Raw genomic sequence first — 18,731 nt, 5'->3', positions numbered from 1 at the left:
GTGGAATTTGTTGAGGTGAAAATGTTTCTCTATATTGTATTTGTCTATCTTTCGGTTTTATAGATGGGGAAACCAGGGTACAGGTAGCAGGAGACAGAATTAATTGCCTCACAAACATGCAAGTCCCTGTTCCAGAACGACGGGGTTAATTCCAGTTCCCCTACTTATTCTCTGTGCCTTAGACAGATTCCCTATACTTGATGTGCTTTCTCTCTCCCATTTTCAAAAGAGGGACATGATGACACACACTCATAATGCCATGAAGGTTAAATACTGACTTTCCTCTTAATCATACCTCCAAAAATCTGCCCATATATTGTTCCCTTGCCCTTCTTTGCATTGTTAGGAGTATTTTCAATGAGAGAATTCTCCCTGAAAATACAAAGCCCTATTTAGTGATTTACTACCTTATGTTTTGGTGTTCAGTAAACACCATGGAAACCAAAGATGGGCTCCATTACAAGAATTTTTGGTTACTTTAGTTTGTCCTATGAGAACGTGATTTCAAATGAAACCCAGTTCTCCAATTTACTTCATTTCAGTTAAAACTATAGCACCTAAAAGTGTTAAACCCCAAGTGTATATGGTACACGTCCTTTCTTTATTATATCTTTACTTGACTTGAATGCTAGTTTTATTTTCCACATTGTTACAGCAAATGCTATAGCCTAAAATTATTTTATTGCTAAAAATATTAAAATTGCCCTGGCTTGAACTCAGAAACAACTTTATCAAAATCCCAAGAATAACACTATTGGTACTACGTATAAAATAGATAACTAATTAGAACCTTAGTTTTCTGAATGTTGAGTTTTAAGCCAACTTTTTCATTCTCCTCTTTCACTTTCATCAAGAGGCTCTTTAGTTCTTCTTCGCTTTCTGCCATAAGGGTGGTGTCATCTGCATATCTGAGGTTATTGATATTTCTCCCGGCAATCTTGATTCCAGCTTGTGCTTCCTCCAGCCCAGTGTTTCTCATGATGTACTCTGCATATAAGTTAAATAAGCAGAGTGACATTATACAGCCTTGACATACTCCTTTTCCTATTTGGAACCTGTCTGTTGTTCCATGTCCAGTTCCAACTGTTGCTTCCTGACCTGCATACAAATTTCTCAAGAGGCAGATCAGGTGGTCTGGTATGCCCGTCTCTTTCAGAATTTTCCACAGTTTATTGTGATCTGCACAGTCAAAGGCTTTGGCATAGTCAATAAAGCAGAAATAGATGTTTTTCTGGAACTCTCTTGCTTTTTCCATGATCCATCAGATATTGGAAATTTGATCTCTGGTTCCTCTGCCTTTTCTAAAACCAACTTGAACATCTGAAAGTTCACAGTTCACATATTTCTGAAACCTGGCTTGGAGAATGTTAAGCATTATTTTACTAGCGTGTGAGATGAGTGCAATTGTGTGGTAGTTTATGGCACCCCACTCCAGTATTCTTGCCTGGAGAATCCCATGGACGGAGGAGCCTGGAGGGCTGCAGTCCACCGGGTCGCTGAGGGTCGGACGTGACTGAGCGACTTCACTTTCACTTTTCACTTTCATGCATTGGAGAAGGAAATGGCAAACCACTCCAGTGTTCTTGCCTGGAGAATCCCAGGGACGGGAGAGCCTGGTGGGCTGCTGTCTATGGGGTCACACAGAGTCGGAAACGATTGAAGCGGCTTAGCAGCAGCAGCAGCTGTTTTTCTGGAGAAGGCAATGGCAACCCACTCCAGTACTCTTGTCTGGAAAATCCCATAGAGGGAGGAGCCTGGTGGGCTGCAGTCCATGGGTCACTAAGAGTCGGACACGACTGAGCGACTTCACTTTTCGCTTTAAGAATTCTTTGGCATTGCCTTTCTTTGGGATTGGAATGAAAATTGACCTTTTCCAGTCCTGTGGCCACTGCTGAGTTCTCCAAATTTGCTGGCATATTGAGTGCAGCACTTTCACAGCATCATCTTTCAGGATTTGAAATAGCTCAACTGGAATTCCATCACCTCCACTAGCTTTGTGGCATCCAGTCCCATCACTTCATGGCAGATAGATGGGGAAACAGTGGAAACAGTGTCAGACTTTATTTTTCTGGGCTCCAAAACCACTACAGATGGTGATTGCAGCCATGAAATTAAAAGACGCTTATTCCTTGGAAGGAAAGTTATGACCAACTTAGACAGCATATTAAAAAGCAGAGACATTACTTTGCCAACAAAGGTCCATCTAGTCAAGGCTATGGTTTTTCCAGTGGTCATGTATGGATGTGAGAGTTGGACTATAAAGAAAGCTGAGTGCTGAAGAATTGAGGCTTTTGAACTGTGGTGTTGGAGGAGACTCTTGAGAGTCCCTTGGACTACAAGGAGATCCACCAGTCCATCCTAAAGGAAATCAGTCCTGGGTGTTCATTGGAAGGACTGATGTTGAAGCTGAAACTCCAATACTTTGGCCACCTGATGCAAAGAGCTGACTCATTGGAAAAGACCCTGATGCTGGGAAAGATTGAGGGCAGGAGGAGAAGGGGATGACAGAGGATGAGATGGCTGGATGGCATCACTGACTCGATGGATGTGAGTCTGAGTAAACTCCAGGAGTTGGTGATGGACAGGGAGGCCTGGCATGCTGCGGTTCATGGGGTCACAAAGAGTCGGACATGACTGAGCGACTGAACTAAACTGAATGAGAACCTACTGTGTAGCACAGGGAACTCTATTTAAGACTCTATGGTGACCTACCTGGGAAGGAAATCCAAATAGAAAGAGGAGATATATGTATAGGAATAGCTGATTCACTTTGCTGAACAGTAGAAACTGTTAATAACACAACATTGTAAAGCAGTGTTACTTCAAGTAAAAAGAGAAATCCCGAGGAACAAGAACAATAAACGTTGCATGTGATTTGAGTCCCTTTAGAAGTGCTTTTATCATTGAGAAAATGATCATGGATAAATATTGTTTTTCTGAAAAATGTCTTCTCATTTCAAAAGTCCACCCCAACTCAGCCTGCCTCCCCCTCACTCTGTCTGGGCAGGAACCAGCATCTTCACTGTGTACGAGGCCGCTTCCCAGGAAGGCTGGGTGTTCCTCATGTACCGAGCCATCGACAGCTTTCCCCGCTGGCGTTCCTACTTCTACTTCATCACCCTGATCTTCTTCCTGGCCTGGCTTGTTAAGGTACTCGTGCAGTTCCTCCTCATCAGGTCTATGTTTTCTGGCAGTTTCTGCAGATCTTTTGGTTTTGATGGTCTTCCCTCCCTCTTGCCCAGCCTTTGGTAAGTGTGGTCTCTCGTTTTCTTGCAGAACGTGTTCATCGCTGTCATTATAGAAACATTTGCAGAAATCAGGGTGCAGTTTCAACAGATGTGGGGGTCAAGAAGCAACACTACTTCCACGGCCACCACGCAGGTACCTACTGGGGGTGATGGCGTCACCCGCAGACGATGACATCATTCTCTTGAACTGGGCGTGTCCCTCTGCACCACCCTTGGGAACTGATGGAACTTGAGAAACGCCTCTTATCATGGGCTTTGGCGGCCAGACTCACTGAGGGAGCTGCTTAAACTTACAGATGCAAAGGCCCACACCCAGAAGAACCAAATCAGACCCTGGGGGTGATGGCACCTATTTTTTTTAACAGTTCCAGGGGTACGTTTGACACACAACCAGGCTTATCATCACATTTATTAGGTACTTTTGATTTGATTCTGCCTTCACATGTCCTCAAAGGGCTTGAAGATAAAATATAGCAACTAGACGGATTTCCCTGGTGATCCAGTGGCTAGGATTTAATACTCCCAATGCAGGGGGTCCAGGTTTATTCCCTGGTCAGAGAACTAGAACATGTTGCATCTAAGAATTTGCATGCTGCAACTAAGACTTGGCCCAGCCAAAGAAAAAAATCTAAGTGTGGCAACTGTAGAATTTCCCATTTTTATAAATACCCATATATTTGCAAACCAATATAATGGCCCATATGTAAATGATTAGAATTGTTCACTAGAAAATTTATTTCATTCAGAACAAAGTAATCATAATAGAATAAATTATGAAAAAGACCCCTCAATTCCAAATGCTTTCCTGTGAATTTTGAGGAATTACTGAATGTTCAGAAGGTTTCCCCTATGCTTCTAAGAAATTGGAAGTGACCATGCTATATAAAAATAGCATGGCATTTATTACATAAAAGGGTAATTCAGATAAAATTCTTTGTTTTTATTTTTTGGCTTTGTTTTGCGTATTTGTTTATTTGATTAGAAAGGAAGAATAGATTTATAAATATCTTTTTCTGGTATTCAGTTCAGTTCAGTTTAGTTGCTCAGTCATGTCCGACTCTTTGCAACCCCATGAGTTGTAGCATGCCAGGCGTCCCTGTCCATCACCAACTCCCAGAGTTCACTCAAACTCATGTCCATGGAGTTGGTGATGCCATCCAGCCATCTCATCCTCTGCCGTCCCCTTTTCCTCCTGCCCCCAACCCCTCCCAGCATCAGAGACTTTTCCAATGAGTCAACTCTTCGCATGAGGTGGCCAAAGTACTGGAGTTTCAGCTTGAGCATCAGTCCTTCCAAAGAATACCCAGGACTCATCTCCTTTAGAATGGACTGGTTGGATCTCTTTGCAGTCCAAGGGACTCTGAAGAGTCTTCTCCAACACCACAGTTCAAAAGCATCAATTCTTCAGTGCTCAGCTTTCTTTACAGTCTAACTCTCACTCGTGACTACTGCAAAAACCATAGCCTTGACTAGACGGACCTTTGTTGGCAAAGTAATGTCTCTGCTTTTGAATATGCTATCTAGGTTGGTCATAACTTTCCTTCCAAGGAATAAGCGTCTTTTAATTTCATGGCTGCAATCACCATCTGTAGTGGTTTTGGAGCCCAGAAAAATAAAGTCTGACACTGTTTCCACTGTTTCCCCATCTATTTGCCATGAAGTGAGGGGACCAGATGTCATGATCTTAGTTTTCTGAATGTTGAGCTTTAAGCCAACTTTTTCACTCTCCTCTTTCACTTTCATCAAGAGGCTTTTTTTGAATCTTTATAAAAAAGAAAGATAATAAAAATTCCTAAATTGAGAATGAAATGCTTTTATGCCTCATAACTATTAACGTTAAATTTGAAGATAAATTTAAGTTTGTGAATATATATACAGGTCTACTAAGACAAAGATTTCTCTTAAGGATTCAAGGTAAAAATTTTACTTTGAAAATCTCCAAATTGAACTTTTAATAATTATATAATTATTACTTTAAATAATATTTTATTTTTAAAAACAATTATATTTATGACTATGTATTAACTTTTTAAAGAAGAGAATTCAGGATAGTGGCTCACTGGGGTAGAGATGGGGAAGAAGAGGAATAAAATTAAGGAGAAGTGCAAAGGTAACAAAAATAATAATTATATTTAACAGCTAACAGCAAAAACCTATTAAACATGCTCATCTTTGGAAAAGCCTTATGCAGCATCTTCGTAATGTTGTGAAAGTTCGAATAGTCTAACCAGTTCCTTATAGATGAAATAGTATTAATATTTTCAGTTTTGTCAAACTGCTATTCAACTTCCATGAAAGATTTTTTTAGGTGTCATCTAGGTTATATCACAGATGGCATGTAGGAAAACCTACAGTGAGTTCACCACATATTTCTGCTCTCATTTTTTCAAATGAACTCTGAGAAATTATACAGTACCAAGTGCATTGTTGGCTTGTCTTTTAAGTAGAGTGACACCCTCGTGAAGGTGTGTTTTCCAGAATAGACATTGAGAATGAAGTGTAATATACAGCTATGAACTCCACACAGAATCCACATTTGATATTCCCGAGAGAGGACCTAAAACGTCCTTCAAACCACATAATGCTCATTAAGTAACTCTTACTTGTCAAACCACAGCTGGAAAAGTGGTGTTTGGAAATGCCACCAAATCAGCCAGTAGTTTTCCCAGGAAGTGAAATGTGGAGAGGCTGTGAACACAGTTGTACAAAATTGCTTGGATGCAAAATTGCCCTTAATCAGGAGGAATAAGCCAGTAATTCAGAGGTAATGCGTCTAGGTATTCGACAGAGGTAATCACACAGAGAATTGTGAAAAACCTTCATTAAGAAAAACGCTGCGGCTGAGGACCCGGTTGCTAGGCAACCGAAAGCTCCCGCAGCAGCCTCTCTGGTAAACCACCACTTGGGGTGCCTGGCAACAGGCCGCAGACTCCGCCCAGCCTCTCCCCGGCCCCTCAGCAAGTGATCCAGATGCTTTTTTGTGTGTGGAAGGGAGAGATGTCATCTGCCATGATTCTGTTACATTTGTAAAATCTGACACAACTTTGTGCCTAAGGACCTCTCGTTAGCTGGTTTAAAACACTGAATAGGAAGTTTCTAATTCTAATAAAGCAGATGGGCTTTCAGGAAATAAAATGCAAATAGTTGTGTATTGTGAAGCACACAGCCTTTCTGAAATGAAGCCAGTTCTCACCTTCCTCTAGTATGTAGGTCGTCTGCAGTTGTTCTCTGTAAGGCATCCTCATAGAAAGCCGAAGAGGGTCCCAGGCTTGGTGGACTCAGTGATGCTTCTAAGTCCCTGGACTTTCCCAGGTCTGTGTTTGTAGAAAGGGAAATTATACACATTAATAGGATAAAGTAGGGGCTTTCCAACATCTTAGGAGGTTCGATAGGAATTGGCTCTGATACAGGCTGTTCAGAGGCAAACGAGAATCAGAGATGAGAATGTTTTCTTTAAAATAGCAAAGCAACTTCCCTTCAAGTCACAGCACAGAAACAAATTACAGAAAAATTAATGCCAAAGGTCTTGTGGAGACCATAATAGAGCAGGACGCAGGAAAACATAGGGAAAATGATGTGGAAATTTTCGGATTAGTAATCAGTAGTTTGCCTGAACTCCGATGGGGAGGGTGTCTCTGGTGCCTGTAGTTATTAGACACGGGTCACTGTTGCTACTTGCTCAGTTATGTGTTGGGTTAAAGTGCTAGAGATTCATACATCAGGATGCCATCGTCCCCTGTGTCAGCCCACAGAGGCGGGTCTGACGCCATGCTACAGGTCCGTAGCGGGTATTGGCCCAGAATTGGATGTTGGGATGGGCTGATGTGCTAGTGGACTGTGGACAAATCCCCAGTCCAGAGTTGCATGCCCATCCTTAGACACTTCACCTTGGATATCTGTGGCCAGTCGCAGGGTCCTCTGATCTAGGCTGGTTCATGATAGGGATGAGCTTAGAACTGAAAGAACGACCAAACTGTAGGGCCCCGAAAGGCTATGTTTTATGAGATGAGAGACACAAGACAGCCTCTGCCCATCAAAACGCACCCAACTTGTATATACGAAGCATGGCCCAGTAAGGGCGTATTGGAAAAGTAAAGTCGCTCAGTCATGTCTGACTCTTTGTAACCCCGTGGACTGTAGCATACCAGTCTCCTCTGTGCATGGGATTTTCCTGGCAAGGGTACTGGGGTGGGTTGCCATTTCCTTCTCCAGAGGATCTTACCGACCCAGCGATCAAACTCGGGTTTCCCATATTGCAGGCAGACGCTTTACCGTCTGAGCCACCAGGGAAGCCCCAAGGTCACGTAAATAAATCTTCTGATTGTCTAAAGACAGCAATCATTCCTGGGTCTGTCACTGTCTCTGACTTGCTGGTTCTTGTCTTCTGAAGAAGATGGAAGACTGATAAGGGTGGAGTTGATTCAAGGACACAGGGCTTCTTCCTCCTTTGTAGGTCCGTGAGCATTCTCAGAATACGGGTTCCTCCAATACCTGAACAACTTCTGTGTAAATATGTAGCTCAGATTAAAAGGCTGAAAGGCACAGATGAAAAGGCATGTGATTAAGAATGAAAAGAACTTCTCCTCTATAAAAAGACTGTGTACCACATTATGTTCCAAGACAACACTTTAGTAAAAATGTGTTTACTTCATTCTAAGACCATTGGTTTCCACATGAATATACATCATTAAAATATGTGAGAAAGCAATTTAGTGAAAGCAGTTTCTGGGAAGGGCTATTGTAGGAGGTACAATAGTGAGCTCCTTCTAATAAGAAACCATAGTAATGGAATAATACATTCATCACAGGAAGCCGTAAATGAGAATTGTGTTTTGTAACCCTGAGTCATGGAATATATTATTTAATAACAAAATCAAGTCAAGTATCTACCCTCATTATTTTGTGTGATAATGACTATTCCCCCCCCTTTTTTTTTTAATGATTGATTTTGAAAGAACCCAAAGAGCCTGTGAATTTCAAAATAAATTTTGAATTTTCTTTTCATTAACAAATGTGTATATATGTCTTGGGTTTGGAATTTTAATTCCGTTGCTAGTGATTGTTCCTGTTACCAAGATTCATTCTCTTCCACCTACCATTAAGTAATCTGTTATTGTTGTTGCTGATGATGATATTCTGCCTAAACTAGAACACTCCTCAAAGCAAATTTCTTAGCTAAATCAAGTGATGCTTTATAAGACCCTAGCAAACAGTTGCAAACAGATAAGCATGAGATGATTCTCAAGACTGAAGTCTCCGTGGATCCCCATGTGATTGTACCAAGAGCGGAGTGCTCATTGGGAATATTCCATTAATTCATACACTGTCACAGCAAATCACAGCATGGTCTGCCCTATTGACTTTAAAGCCATCTTATTTAATTTTCATGATTATGTTGTGAAGTGGGTACCATTATTGTCTCTGCTTTGCAGATTAAAAAAGATAAGAATTGGAAAGTTAATTATTTGATCCAGTATTATGTACCTGGCAAATGGTGGAACTGGCACTCAAAACCAGCTTCCTTGGCCTTAAGGGTCTTTTTTTTTCCCCCACTCAGTTTTGCCCACTGAGATCCTACCTCCTTTTAATTTAGTAATTACAGACCCTGCTGTCAATGAACTATCTTTTTTTCTGGCATCTCTTCTCTTAAAAAACAAAAAGTTTTCTTTTTGGATGAAAGGTGGAGAAAAGGCAACTTTCATACATTATTACTAAGACTGTAAATTGGAGCATGCTTTTTACAAAACAGTTTGGCAGTATGTATCAGAAGCCTTAAAAACATATAAAGTATTTGACAAAGAGTTGCACTTCTAGTAATTTATCCTAAAAAAATTCTGGACAATGCTCAAAGATATACATTTGAGAATGTTTATGGAAGCATTTTGGTAAAAAAAAAGAAAAGAGAGAGAGAGAGAGACAGAGAGGAAGAAGATTAACTCTAGCAATAAATTATTGATTTTAAATTATAAAATTAGAATAAATGAACACCACTAAGTCATGATTGAACTTTATTGATATGGAAATATTCAAATAACATATGAATGCAATAGTGACTGGCAGGATCGCTTTTGTCTTTTCTCCTTAAAAGGAGACTTCGAGACATTTGACAGGTATTTTAAAAGGCTCTTATACATGTTTGCGTGTCACCCAACGTACGTATTCTGAGAATGAGCCTATTTGTGATGCCTGTGCTTGATTCTACCACTCAGCATACCTTTTAAGATTCATTCTAAAAGGAATCAAAGTCCTGTAAATGGACAGCTGAAAAAAATCATTTGTAATTGGGACCTTGAATCAGAGAACCTTTGTGTAAAGGTGCACCTCCACTTTGTCATTTTTAAAATACATATATGAGGACTTTCATGGCAGTTCAGTGGTTAAGGCTCAGTGCTTCCACTGCAGGGGGCCTGGGTTTGATCCCTGGTGGGGGATCTACAATCCTGCCTTCCTCATGGGAAAAAAAAAAAAAATGATCTACTACCTCTGTTACCAGGGGTTTGAAGTTATAAATCCTAGGTAATGGGATCTCGGCATCATCTCATATTTCCATCAATAATTACCCTAATGATCACAGGGTCAGTGTAACAGGAAGACATAAAGATGGCAAAGAAAGTGTTTACATGTGTGAAATAGTGAACTCGGACAGGAATGAAACAGTGAGTGCTTGTAGCTGTGACTTTTCTTAAAAAATAAAGAGCCACCCTATTCCACCACACTCGTACATGCACACCTAAGGAATTGAAAAGAAAATATATATTAGTGGGAAAATACTTATAAGTGGTAAATGCCTTCCAGCTTAGTGCATTATTGATAGATAACTAAATTTTGAGGTAGTGCAGTGTAAGATAGGTAACCTACACATCCAGCAAGTTGGTTGTCCAGTTCAATGACTGTCAGATTTTAGTATCCTGTACAATCCTGAATTTCATCATGCATGTATTTTAAGATAAAAAAAAACTTCTTCCCTTCATAAATGTGTACATAAAGTTTTTGCTGAGCAGATTAATTGTGGCCTATGTAAACTGATTTCAGAAAGACTTTTAAGTGCTGTGTCATTCTCCTACCATTAAAACAGCACTCCCCTCTTTCTCTAGGCTACACACACATTTCTTATTCATCCTGAGAATGTTCTTCTTTTGGTTCAGTGAGAACTCTCCATTAAATAAAGATAAAAATTTGCCACTTTTTGTTAAAGCATGTCGTGCTTTGGTATTCTAATTATCATTTTCTCTGAGATCTAATATATAATAATCAACATAATGGGAATAAGATACCTACTATAAAGTCTTACGAAGAAGAATATTTGAGTAATTCTATGCAGAGCGTATTCAAGGCAGAAAGGATCGGATACATAGCAAGTGCTCAATTAATGCAAGCCATTATCCTTATTATTATTATGCACTTAAGTTTGCAGTGTTAAAATGAACATTACTGAAATGACTCATGCTGTAAATATAAAAGTGTAAGAAGACAAATCTTTGATAACATAAAAATGTAAAAAGCTGGAGTCAAAGTTAGAGCTCTCAGTGTTCCCTTGAAGTGTTTCTGACTCATCTCCCTCTTTGTCTTGAAGATGTTTCATGAAGATGCTGCTGGCGGGTGGCAGCTGGTAGCCGTGGATGTCAACAAGCCCCAGGGACGCGCCCCAGCCTGCCTCCAGGTGCGGAACAATGCCATTTCTAAAACTCACCCCACAAAAGTCTTTGACTTCTTTTATACAGGGAAACCCATAGTGCTCCAAGCTCTAGATCTGCCCGAATGTGTGGGCAGTATTTTGCTCCATCCTGTATCCCCAGGACCTAGCATCTCTTTAGATACACACTAGGGATTTGGTAACTTTCCAGTGAACGAATGCACACAGGTAATAGACCAGTGGTACTGAATCAATGAGGAATTTTGTTGTCTCATTGAATCTTATAAAACTTCTCTTCTCCAAAGGCCTGAGTTATCTGGGGGGAGGGGCAGTCAAGATCATACTTGGCTTACGTGGGTGCCTTGCCGTGTTCCTGGGAAGGAACTGTGTGTAACACACAGTCTGCTGTTCTTTGCCTCTAGGCTTTCTAAGCAACGTGATGTAAGAAGGGTGGGTCGGAAAGATCCCCTGGAGAAGGGCATGGCAACCCACTCCAGTATTCTTGCTTGGAGAATTCACGGACAGAGGAGTCTGGCAGGCTACAGCCCATGGAGTCACAAAGAGTTGGACATGACTGAGCGACTAACGTGCTTTTACCCATAATATTGGGAAGGGTTTATTACCTGCTCCATGATGAGAACACACCTTCTGTCTTTCCTCTGGGTCTTTCTCCAGGTGGGGTACATTTCAAGGACTGGCAATTAAGAAGCAAAATACTGTCCTCTGAACCATTACTGTAGGCTGTACTTATATGGCAGTTTAATCATATATTTATTTGTTTCAATCCATTTACAGGATGGATCAGAAAAAGAGGAAGAGTTTATGATGAATATCAATACTATTACATACCATCCTGCACTTCTCTTTCTGTCCTATATTTGATGGTGACAATGTTGCAAATAATTCAGTTTCTATTCCTCTGTACCTCAGTTGGTAAAGAATCTGCCTACAACACAGGAGACCTGGGTTCAATCCCTGGGTCGGGAAGATCCCCTGGAGAAGGAAATGGCAACCCACTTTGGTACTCTTGCCTGGAAAATCCCATGGACAGAGGAGCCTGGCGGGCTACAGTCCATGGGGTCTCAAGAGTCAGCCACGACTTAGCTTCTAAACCACCATAACTACCTCTACTACTGCTATTACTACAGTAATAACAATAATAACAACCACTCTAGTAACAGCAGCTTCTTGCCTAAACAGTACTTTCACTTACAAGATTCATTAATCCACCAGCTGATATTTACTGACACAAAGATAGTCCTGAACAAGATAAGCACAGCCCCTTTCTTCATGGAGCTTACAGGGTCCTATAGGGAGTGAGGAGAAAACCCAGCATTGAATTATGCTCAGTCATGTCCCACTCTTTGGGGCCCCATGGACTCTAGCCCTCCAGACTTCTCTGTCCATGGAATTTTCCAGGCAAGAATACTAAAATGGGGAGCCATGCCTTTCTCCAAGGGGTCTTACCAACCCGGGCATCAAACTCGCATCTCTCATGTCCTGTACTGACAGAGCCTTTGCGACTAGCACCAGCTGGGAAGGCACAGCATTGAACTAGCAATCCCAGGACGGATGGGTGTGCTAAAGAAGTAGCAGGGCATGCTGTGGGCCTAGGTCATTTGCAGTCCTTGCTCCTCGGACTCAGTGGATGCCGCAGTATTTAAACCAAGACCAAGGGAATGGGGCAGGTAATGACTCATGGTGAGGCCAGTACAGCCCTGTGCTGTGGAAAGATTGGCATCGCCTACTGGCCTCCAAAGACAAGGAAGTGGAGACCCAGATGGGTGCCTGAGTCCCCTGACCTCAACCAACGCGGAGATACCAGGTCTCGTGCCTGGCCTTCTCATTTCCTGTCCCATGCTCTCTCCAGCTGAGAAAAAGGTGCCAAGGAAAACACTAATTTGTTGCAGAAATAAACGATCAGCCTGCTGGGAGTGCCAAATCAGCGTCTTCTGTGCCCCAGAGGCATTGCTTAAAAGCTAGTCAGTGTGTGCTAATGGATGCCTCAAGGCTGCCGTCTGAAATCGGGAAGCCCAGCCTCTGCACTGCGAAGATTTGAGCTGGCAAGAATTAGCGGAGGCGTGGTGGGGGTTACGGCACTGAGCAGGAAGGTCGGTGGAGGAGGGGACGGACCTCAGACTAGCCAGGCATGGGTGTGGCATCGGGGAGACAGGAGACAGCCCTGAGTGGGTGTTGCGGCATGCCTGGTAAATTGTATGAATGATGATGCGTGTGACAACGTTGAGACAACAGAGAAAGAAGGCAGACACTTCGGGATGAGGCTGCCTTCAGCTCAGCATCCCACGTGGGGTCCTGAGCAGGCCCCATGTTTGGTCCAGGAGGAGCCAGTTTGAAAGAATATGGATGAAAAGCGTGATGGCCCAGGGGTCACCTGTTTGTATCAGGCATGACGAGACTGTGACCAAAGAGAAAGAGCACACTTCTACTTCTGGGTGAAAAATGAATGAATTCTTAATTCACTTACTAAAGAGAAAGAAAAATAAGTCAAGAATAAGTATTGAAGGTACAATGGTCGTGAAGTACTCACTCGGCTTTTACTAATGATTAATGTTGTCTAAAACTAGGAAACAGGAAATTTTTCATCTGAACCACCCACTCACTCACTGCCCCGCCCCCACTCCATCGTGCCTGGAATGTCTTTCTGTCTGTCTTTCCCCACTTCCCTGTGCTCTGCTGAGAGGCTCGTTGTCTGGGGTCAAGTTTTCTTTTCCTGCCTTAGGTCCTGGTTACAGGAACAAGATGGCTGGAAGTGATGGGGAATGTGAATAAGCCAAACCCCATTCCTGATTTCCTTTCATTTTTAATTTTTTTTCTCTTTTACTTTTTATTAATGTTGAATAGAAATTATTTTTACAACTGACCTTTTTTTTAAATTGAGATATGATTTGGATAGCTATAAAATTCACCAATTTAAAATGCATGATTCAGTGACCTTTAGTACATTCAAAGAGTTGTGTAACCATATATATGTCAGTTGATTTTTGACAGGGTACCAAAACTATTCAAGAGGGGAAAAAATAGTTTTTTCAACTAATAGTATTAGGACAACTGAATATCCACATGCAGAGGAATGAATTTGGACCCCTGTCTGATACACAAAAATTAATTCAGAGTGGATCACAAATCTAAATGTAAGAATAAAACTGTAAAACTCATGACACTAACAAAAAAGTAAAAAGTAGCCCTCAAATGATGAGAGAAAATATTTGCGAATCTGTTTCTGCTTGTGCTGCGACGGTCTCCAGCACAGGACCGCTCACATACCCTCTCAGCCTGCCTCCCAGCTGCAGACGTCCTTACTTTGTTCTATGACGTAATACCCAAGACAGCATCTTTCCTATGATGTAATACTCAGGACAGCACCTTTCCTGAGGGCGAACAAACCACCCCGTTGTAGCCTCTTAGGGAATAGGTTTTGAAGGTGGAGATATTTCAACTATGCTACTTAGCGTATAACCTTGAGCGTATTTCTTTACATGGGGGGTAATACGTCCTCCTTGGCTGGTGAAAAATTCAGTGAGTATGTATGTTCTAGTCAAGAATTGTTTGGTTGCAAGGATCAGACAATATGGTCTCAGGGAGCATTTATTGTGAGTATAACCAGGCCTGCCGGGGGACTACGCTTACATGATTTCTCATCTTTGTTTCTGTCAGTGCATTTGTCTCTGTTTTCTCACCACAAAGACTAGCTTCCTTTTTTTTTTTTTTTTATGTTTATTGCTCCAATATGGCAGATTATGACTGAGTTTAGTAACCTCCTGTTTAAGGGTTTCCAAGACTCACCTGGGGACTTCCCAGGGGATCCAGTGACTGAAACTCTGTGCTTCCAATGCGGGGGCCCAGGTTCAATCCCTGGTCAGGGAACTAGATCCAACATGCCGTAGCTTAGACCTGGTGCAGTCAAATAAATAATAAATCTTTAAAAAAAAAAAAAAAACAATAGAGACTCACCAGAAAACATCCAAAGGGGAGTCGGAAGCTGGGAGGAATTTTATCCAAACAGGGAGATTGGCCAGATGTAGGAGGTCATGGGAATTGAATGCAAGCAGCAGGTTCATTTAAGCAAAGCACAAGGCTTTCCTGGGGCTTCCTAGGTGGCTCAGTGGTAGGCGTGAGTTCGATCCCTGGGTCGGAAGCTCCCCTGGAGGAGGGCATGGCAACCCACTCTAGTATTCTTGCCTGGAGAATCCCATGGACAGAAGAGCCTGGAAGTCTGCAGTCCATAGGGTCACAAAGAGTCGGACACAACAGAAGTGACTTAGTATGCCTACGTGCATTGAGGCAATAACGTAATTCTTCTATGCGGTGTGGCCAAAACCATTTAGAAATTTTCTTTAAGGGTGTCTTTCAGTGTGAGTCTCAGAAAAGTGAAAAGTTATAATGGACTCTTTGCATATCAAACAGTCACTTAGCTGTTTAAACTCAATTTTAGCATCAGCAATGGCCGCCCTGACGAGGTAACCCTCATGCACGATAAATAGAACACGGCTAAATTGGAACCTCGTTCCTAGGCGGCTGCTGTGACTAGCCATTTTTCTCCCACCTCTCAGGTGGGAGTTTTCACCTCCTGACAGTTTGACAGATGCGGCTGCACCGTTGTGAGTCTTCTTGCAACACATACCCAGTGATCTGTTATCTTGAAGAAAGTCAGTGACGAGAAAATGAAAGTATGCCTGAGCCCTAGCCTGCCCCAGCTCAGTTTCTCTCTGGTAACACCCCCTCGTGTGCCTCCTTCTATAAAGAACAGAAATGATAGGCTTTTACCATAAGTAGGTCAAATTGCGGCAAAATTGTTACTATGATGTTTTAATGCTTTTTGAGGAAATTTCCATTGAAGGTGAAGATTGGAGGAGGGGTAGATTGTATGATATGTGTATTTAGAGAGAGAAAGAGACATCCTAGACACTTTGCTTTTTCTTTTTTTGGCCTTGCCACACGGCATGCAGGATCTTAGTTCCCCAGCCAGGGATCGAACCTGTGCCCCTGGCAGTGGAAGCCCAGAGTCCTAACTACTGGATCACCAGGGAAGGCCCTTTCCATTCAGTTCAATCACTCAATCATGTCCGATTCTTTAGGACCCCATGGACTGCAGTATGCCAGGATTTCCTGTCCATCACCAACTTCCACAGCTTACTCAAACTCATGTCCATCAAGTCAGTGATGCCATCCAACCATCTCATCCTTTGTCATCCCCTTCTCTTCCTGCCTTCAATGTTGCCCAGCATCAGGGGCTTTTCCAATGAGTTGGCCCTTTACATCATGTGGCCAAAATATTGGAGCTTCAGCTTCAGCATCAATCCTTCCAGTGAATATTCAGGACTGATTTCCTTTAGGATGGACAGGTTTGATCCCCTTAGAAGACCCCTTAGGTGCTCCTTAAATATCTATCTTCTTAATGAGCCTTCCCATGAATTGGTAGATAATTCCAAGAACTGACTGAGCCCAGGAGAATGTAGGTTCCATCTGCAAGCAGACCTCTTCCACCTTACAGTCCCATGTGGGAAGATGGAATGGTCCAGCCGCAACAGTATGGCCCAGGAGAAACTCGGACTGTTGGCTAAATCTCCCAGAGACTCAGCTTCCTCACCTGAAAAAATGGGCGACGTCTCTCAGCAGCTTTTAAGAATGAAAACTGACGCACATAAAATACCTACCACGGTGTGTGGGTTGCAGCGGGTTGCTCAGTCCGTAGAGATGGTTGTTGTTATCCTTAGTATACAGTTCTCCCCTAACTCTTTCACTTCAAGTGTTCTATTTAGTTCCAGGAAGTCAGCTCTCGTTATCCTTAGTATACAGTTCTCTCCTAACTCTTTCACTTCAAGTGTTCTATTTAGTTCCAGGAAGTCAGCTCTCGTTATCCTTAGTATACAGTTCTCCCCTAACTCTTTCACTTCAAGTGTTCTTTTTAGTTCCAGGAAGTCAGCTCTCATGCACCCCGGTAGTCCGTGACGTCACAGCCTTCCCTTCTCGCTTGCCCTGCCCTCCAGCTGTTAGAAGTGTAAATCTCAGTGTCCAGCAGACACGGGCCCAGGTGTTCTCATGGACATATCACCACCCACCCCGCCCACCCCTCCCCATATGGAAAGCAGGCTTTTCCTGCAACTCCAGAAACCTCTACACCAACCTGTAAGGCACTGCTCGTGGTCCTCCCCAAATCTGACCGGTTTGCAAGTCTGTCGTTAATTCAGTTTTTTGCATTTCTCCGAATCATTCCTTCCATCCCATGCTAAGGTCCTTGCCCTGAAAATCAGATCATAGCTTCCTCGGTACAGTGACCTCTGACTCCTTGATTATATTCGGTTGGTTTCTCTCTGCTTCCAGCTGTTTCCACTGTAGCTCTCACATGATAATCAGTGAGCAGATATTGCGAGGGGGGTTATATGTGGATGTGCCCATGAGTAGGCTTTCATGTAGAAAAGCACACACTCTCACACACAGCGGACACAAATTCTTACTCTCCCCTCACGCAGCTGTCAGCGATCCCTCCCCAAAACACATGCACCCACACACACCCTCATCTTTATTTTCTTTTTTTATTATTATTGTTTTATTTTCTGTCTGCTCCACTCTATATGTCAGATCTTAGTTCCCCGACCAGGGATCGAACCTACACTCCGTCCATTGGAAGGTGAATCTTAATCACTGGACCACCGAGGAAGTCCCTCCTCCTCGTTTCTCTAACAGTAGAACAGAAAACGGGCTTCCCTGGTAGCTCAGCTGCTGAAGAATCTGCCTGCAATGAGGGAGACCTGGGTTTGATCCCTGGGTTGGGAAGATCCCCAGCAGAAGGGAAAGGCTACCCGCTTCAGTATTCTGGCCTGGAGAAGTCCATGGACTATATAGTCCATGGCATCTCAAAGAGTCAGACGTGACTGAACAATTTTCACTTTCGGAGCATAAAACAGCTGGCTTGGAGAAATCTCTTGTCGGGGTAGGGGGGTGAATGGAAGAAAATAATTATTCTATAAAAGCACAGAATGAGAATTAAGAACAGGGAGAATAAAATAGCTAAAGGCAATACAGAACAAGAAGGTACGTAATAGTTTAATCCAAAAAGACCTACATGAGTAGGCACCTGTGTAGTCTTGGAACCAGTGTGGCCAAATAAACTAAGGAGAGGGCTCGACTCTGTACAACCTCAGTTGTAAATATTCCATACATAGATATTTAAATATATATTACATTCTCTATATACTCAATATATATGCATTTTAAATAGTAGTTATACTCAGAATAGATACCAGCAGACTAACAAAAAATAAAATGAAATTATTAGTGCTATTTTTTTATTTCTTCTCCTATCTTACTGTGTTTAAATGGTTTTATTGTCTTTGATTTTTGAGCTAATTGGAAGAAAGAAATATTCAGATCATCTTAAAATTATTTGTTTCAGATGATCACAAACTAAATTCCTGTATCACTGTATATGTTCATCTTCTCGTTCAAGTAAGTCCTATATGAATGTCTAACAGATGGTCGTGGAAGACAAATTTCCATCAAATATCTGTGGCATTGTCGCCTTTGGAAAAATGAGGGGTACTTTGTTCTTGCAGGTCTTGATTTCTGGGGTTAAATATGCAGCTTCTTTAAACTGTCATCCAGGGCTTGAAATTGCCATGTATTTCCTCAGTGTTCAACACAATTGCTACCATCCTAGAGTCTGGAAAAGCAGCATGACTCTCTCCCTGCCCTAAGGCTGATGACAGCTTTGGACAATGTAAAAAGCAGTCATTTTGTACTTGCAGTATTTCTGGTATGTTTTTTCCAAACCTGCAAATTTCTTAAATACTTGAAGGTTTTCAAAGTGAGTCTTCCACTTCAAGATACTA

General features: G+C 42.2%; 1 protein-coding gene across 1 annotated transcript in view; it reads left to right on the top strand.

Moving 5' to 3' along the window:
* Positions 1-18,731, top strand: part of NALCN (sodium leak channel, non-selective) — a 307,320-nt gene that overhangs the window by 86,649 nt on the left and 201,940 nt on the right. The window contains exons 8-10 of the mRNA XM_086330519.1: positions 3,008-3,150; positions 3,277-3,381; positions 10,822-10,908. Of these exons, the coding sequence (XP_086186645.1) occupies positions 3,008-3,150; positions 3,277-3,381; positions 10,822-10,908 (335 nt within the window). The remainder of the gene's footprint in view (positions 1-3,007; positions 3,151-3,276; positions 3,382-10,821; positions 10,909-18,731) is intronic.

Source organism: Bos grunniens, chromosome 12, assembly GCF_055505025.1.
Source record: "Bos grunniens cultivar Pamir isolate PY7600 chromosome 12, Bosgru_T2T1.0, whole genome shotgun sequence".
Classification (NCBI taxonomy): Eukaryota; Metazoa; Chordata; class Mammalia; order Artiodactyla; family Bovidae; genus Bos; species Bos grunniens.
The sequence above is the reverse complement of the archived record's forward strand: the minus strand, read 5'-3'. Positions and strand labels throughout refer to the sequence as shown.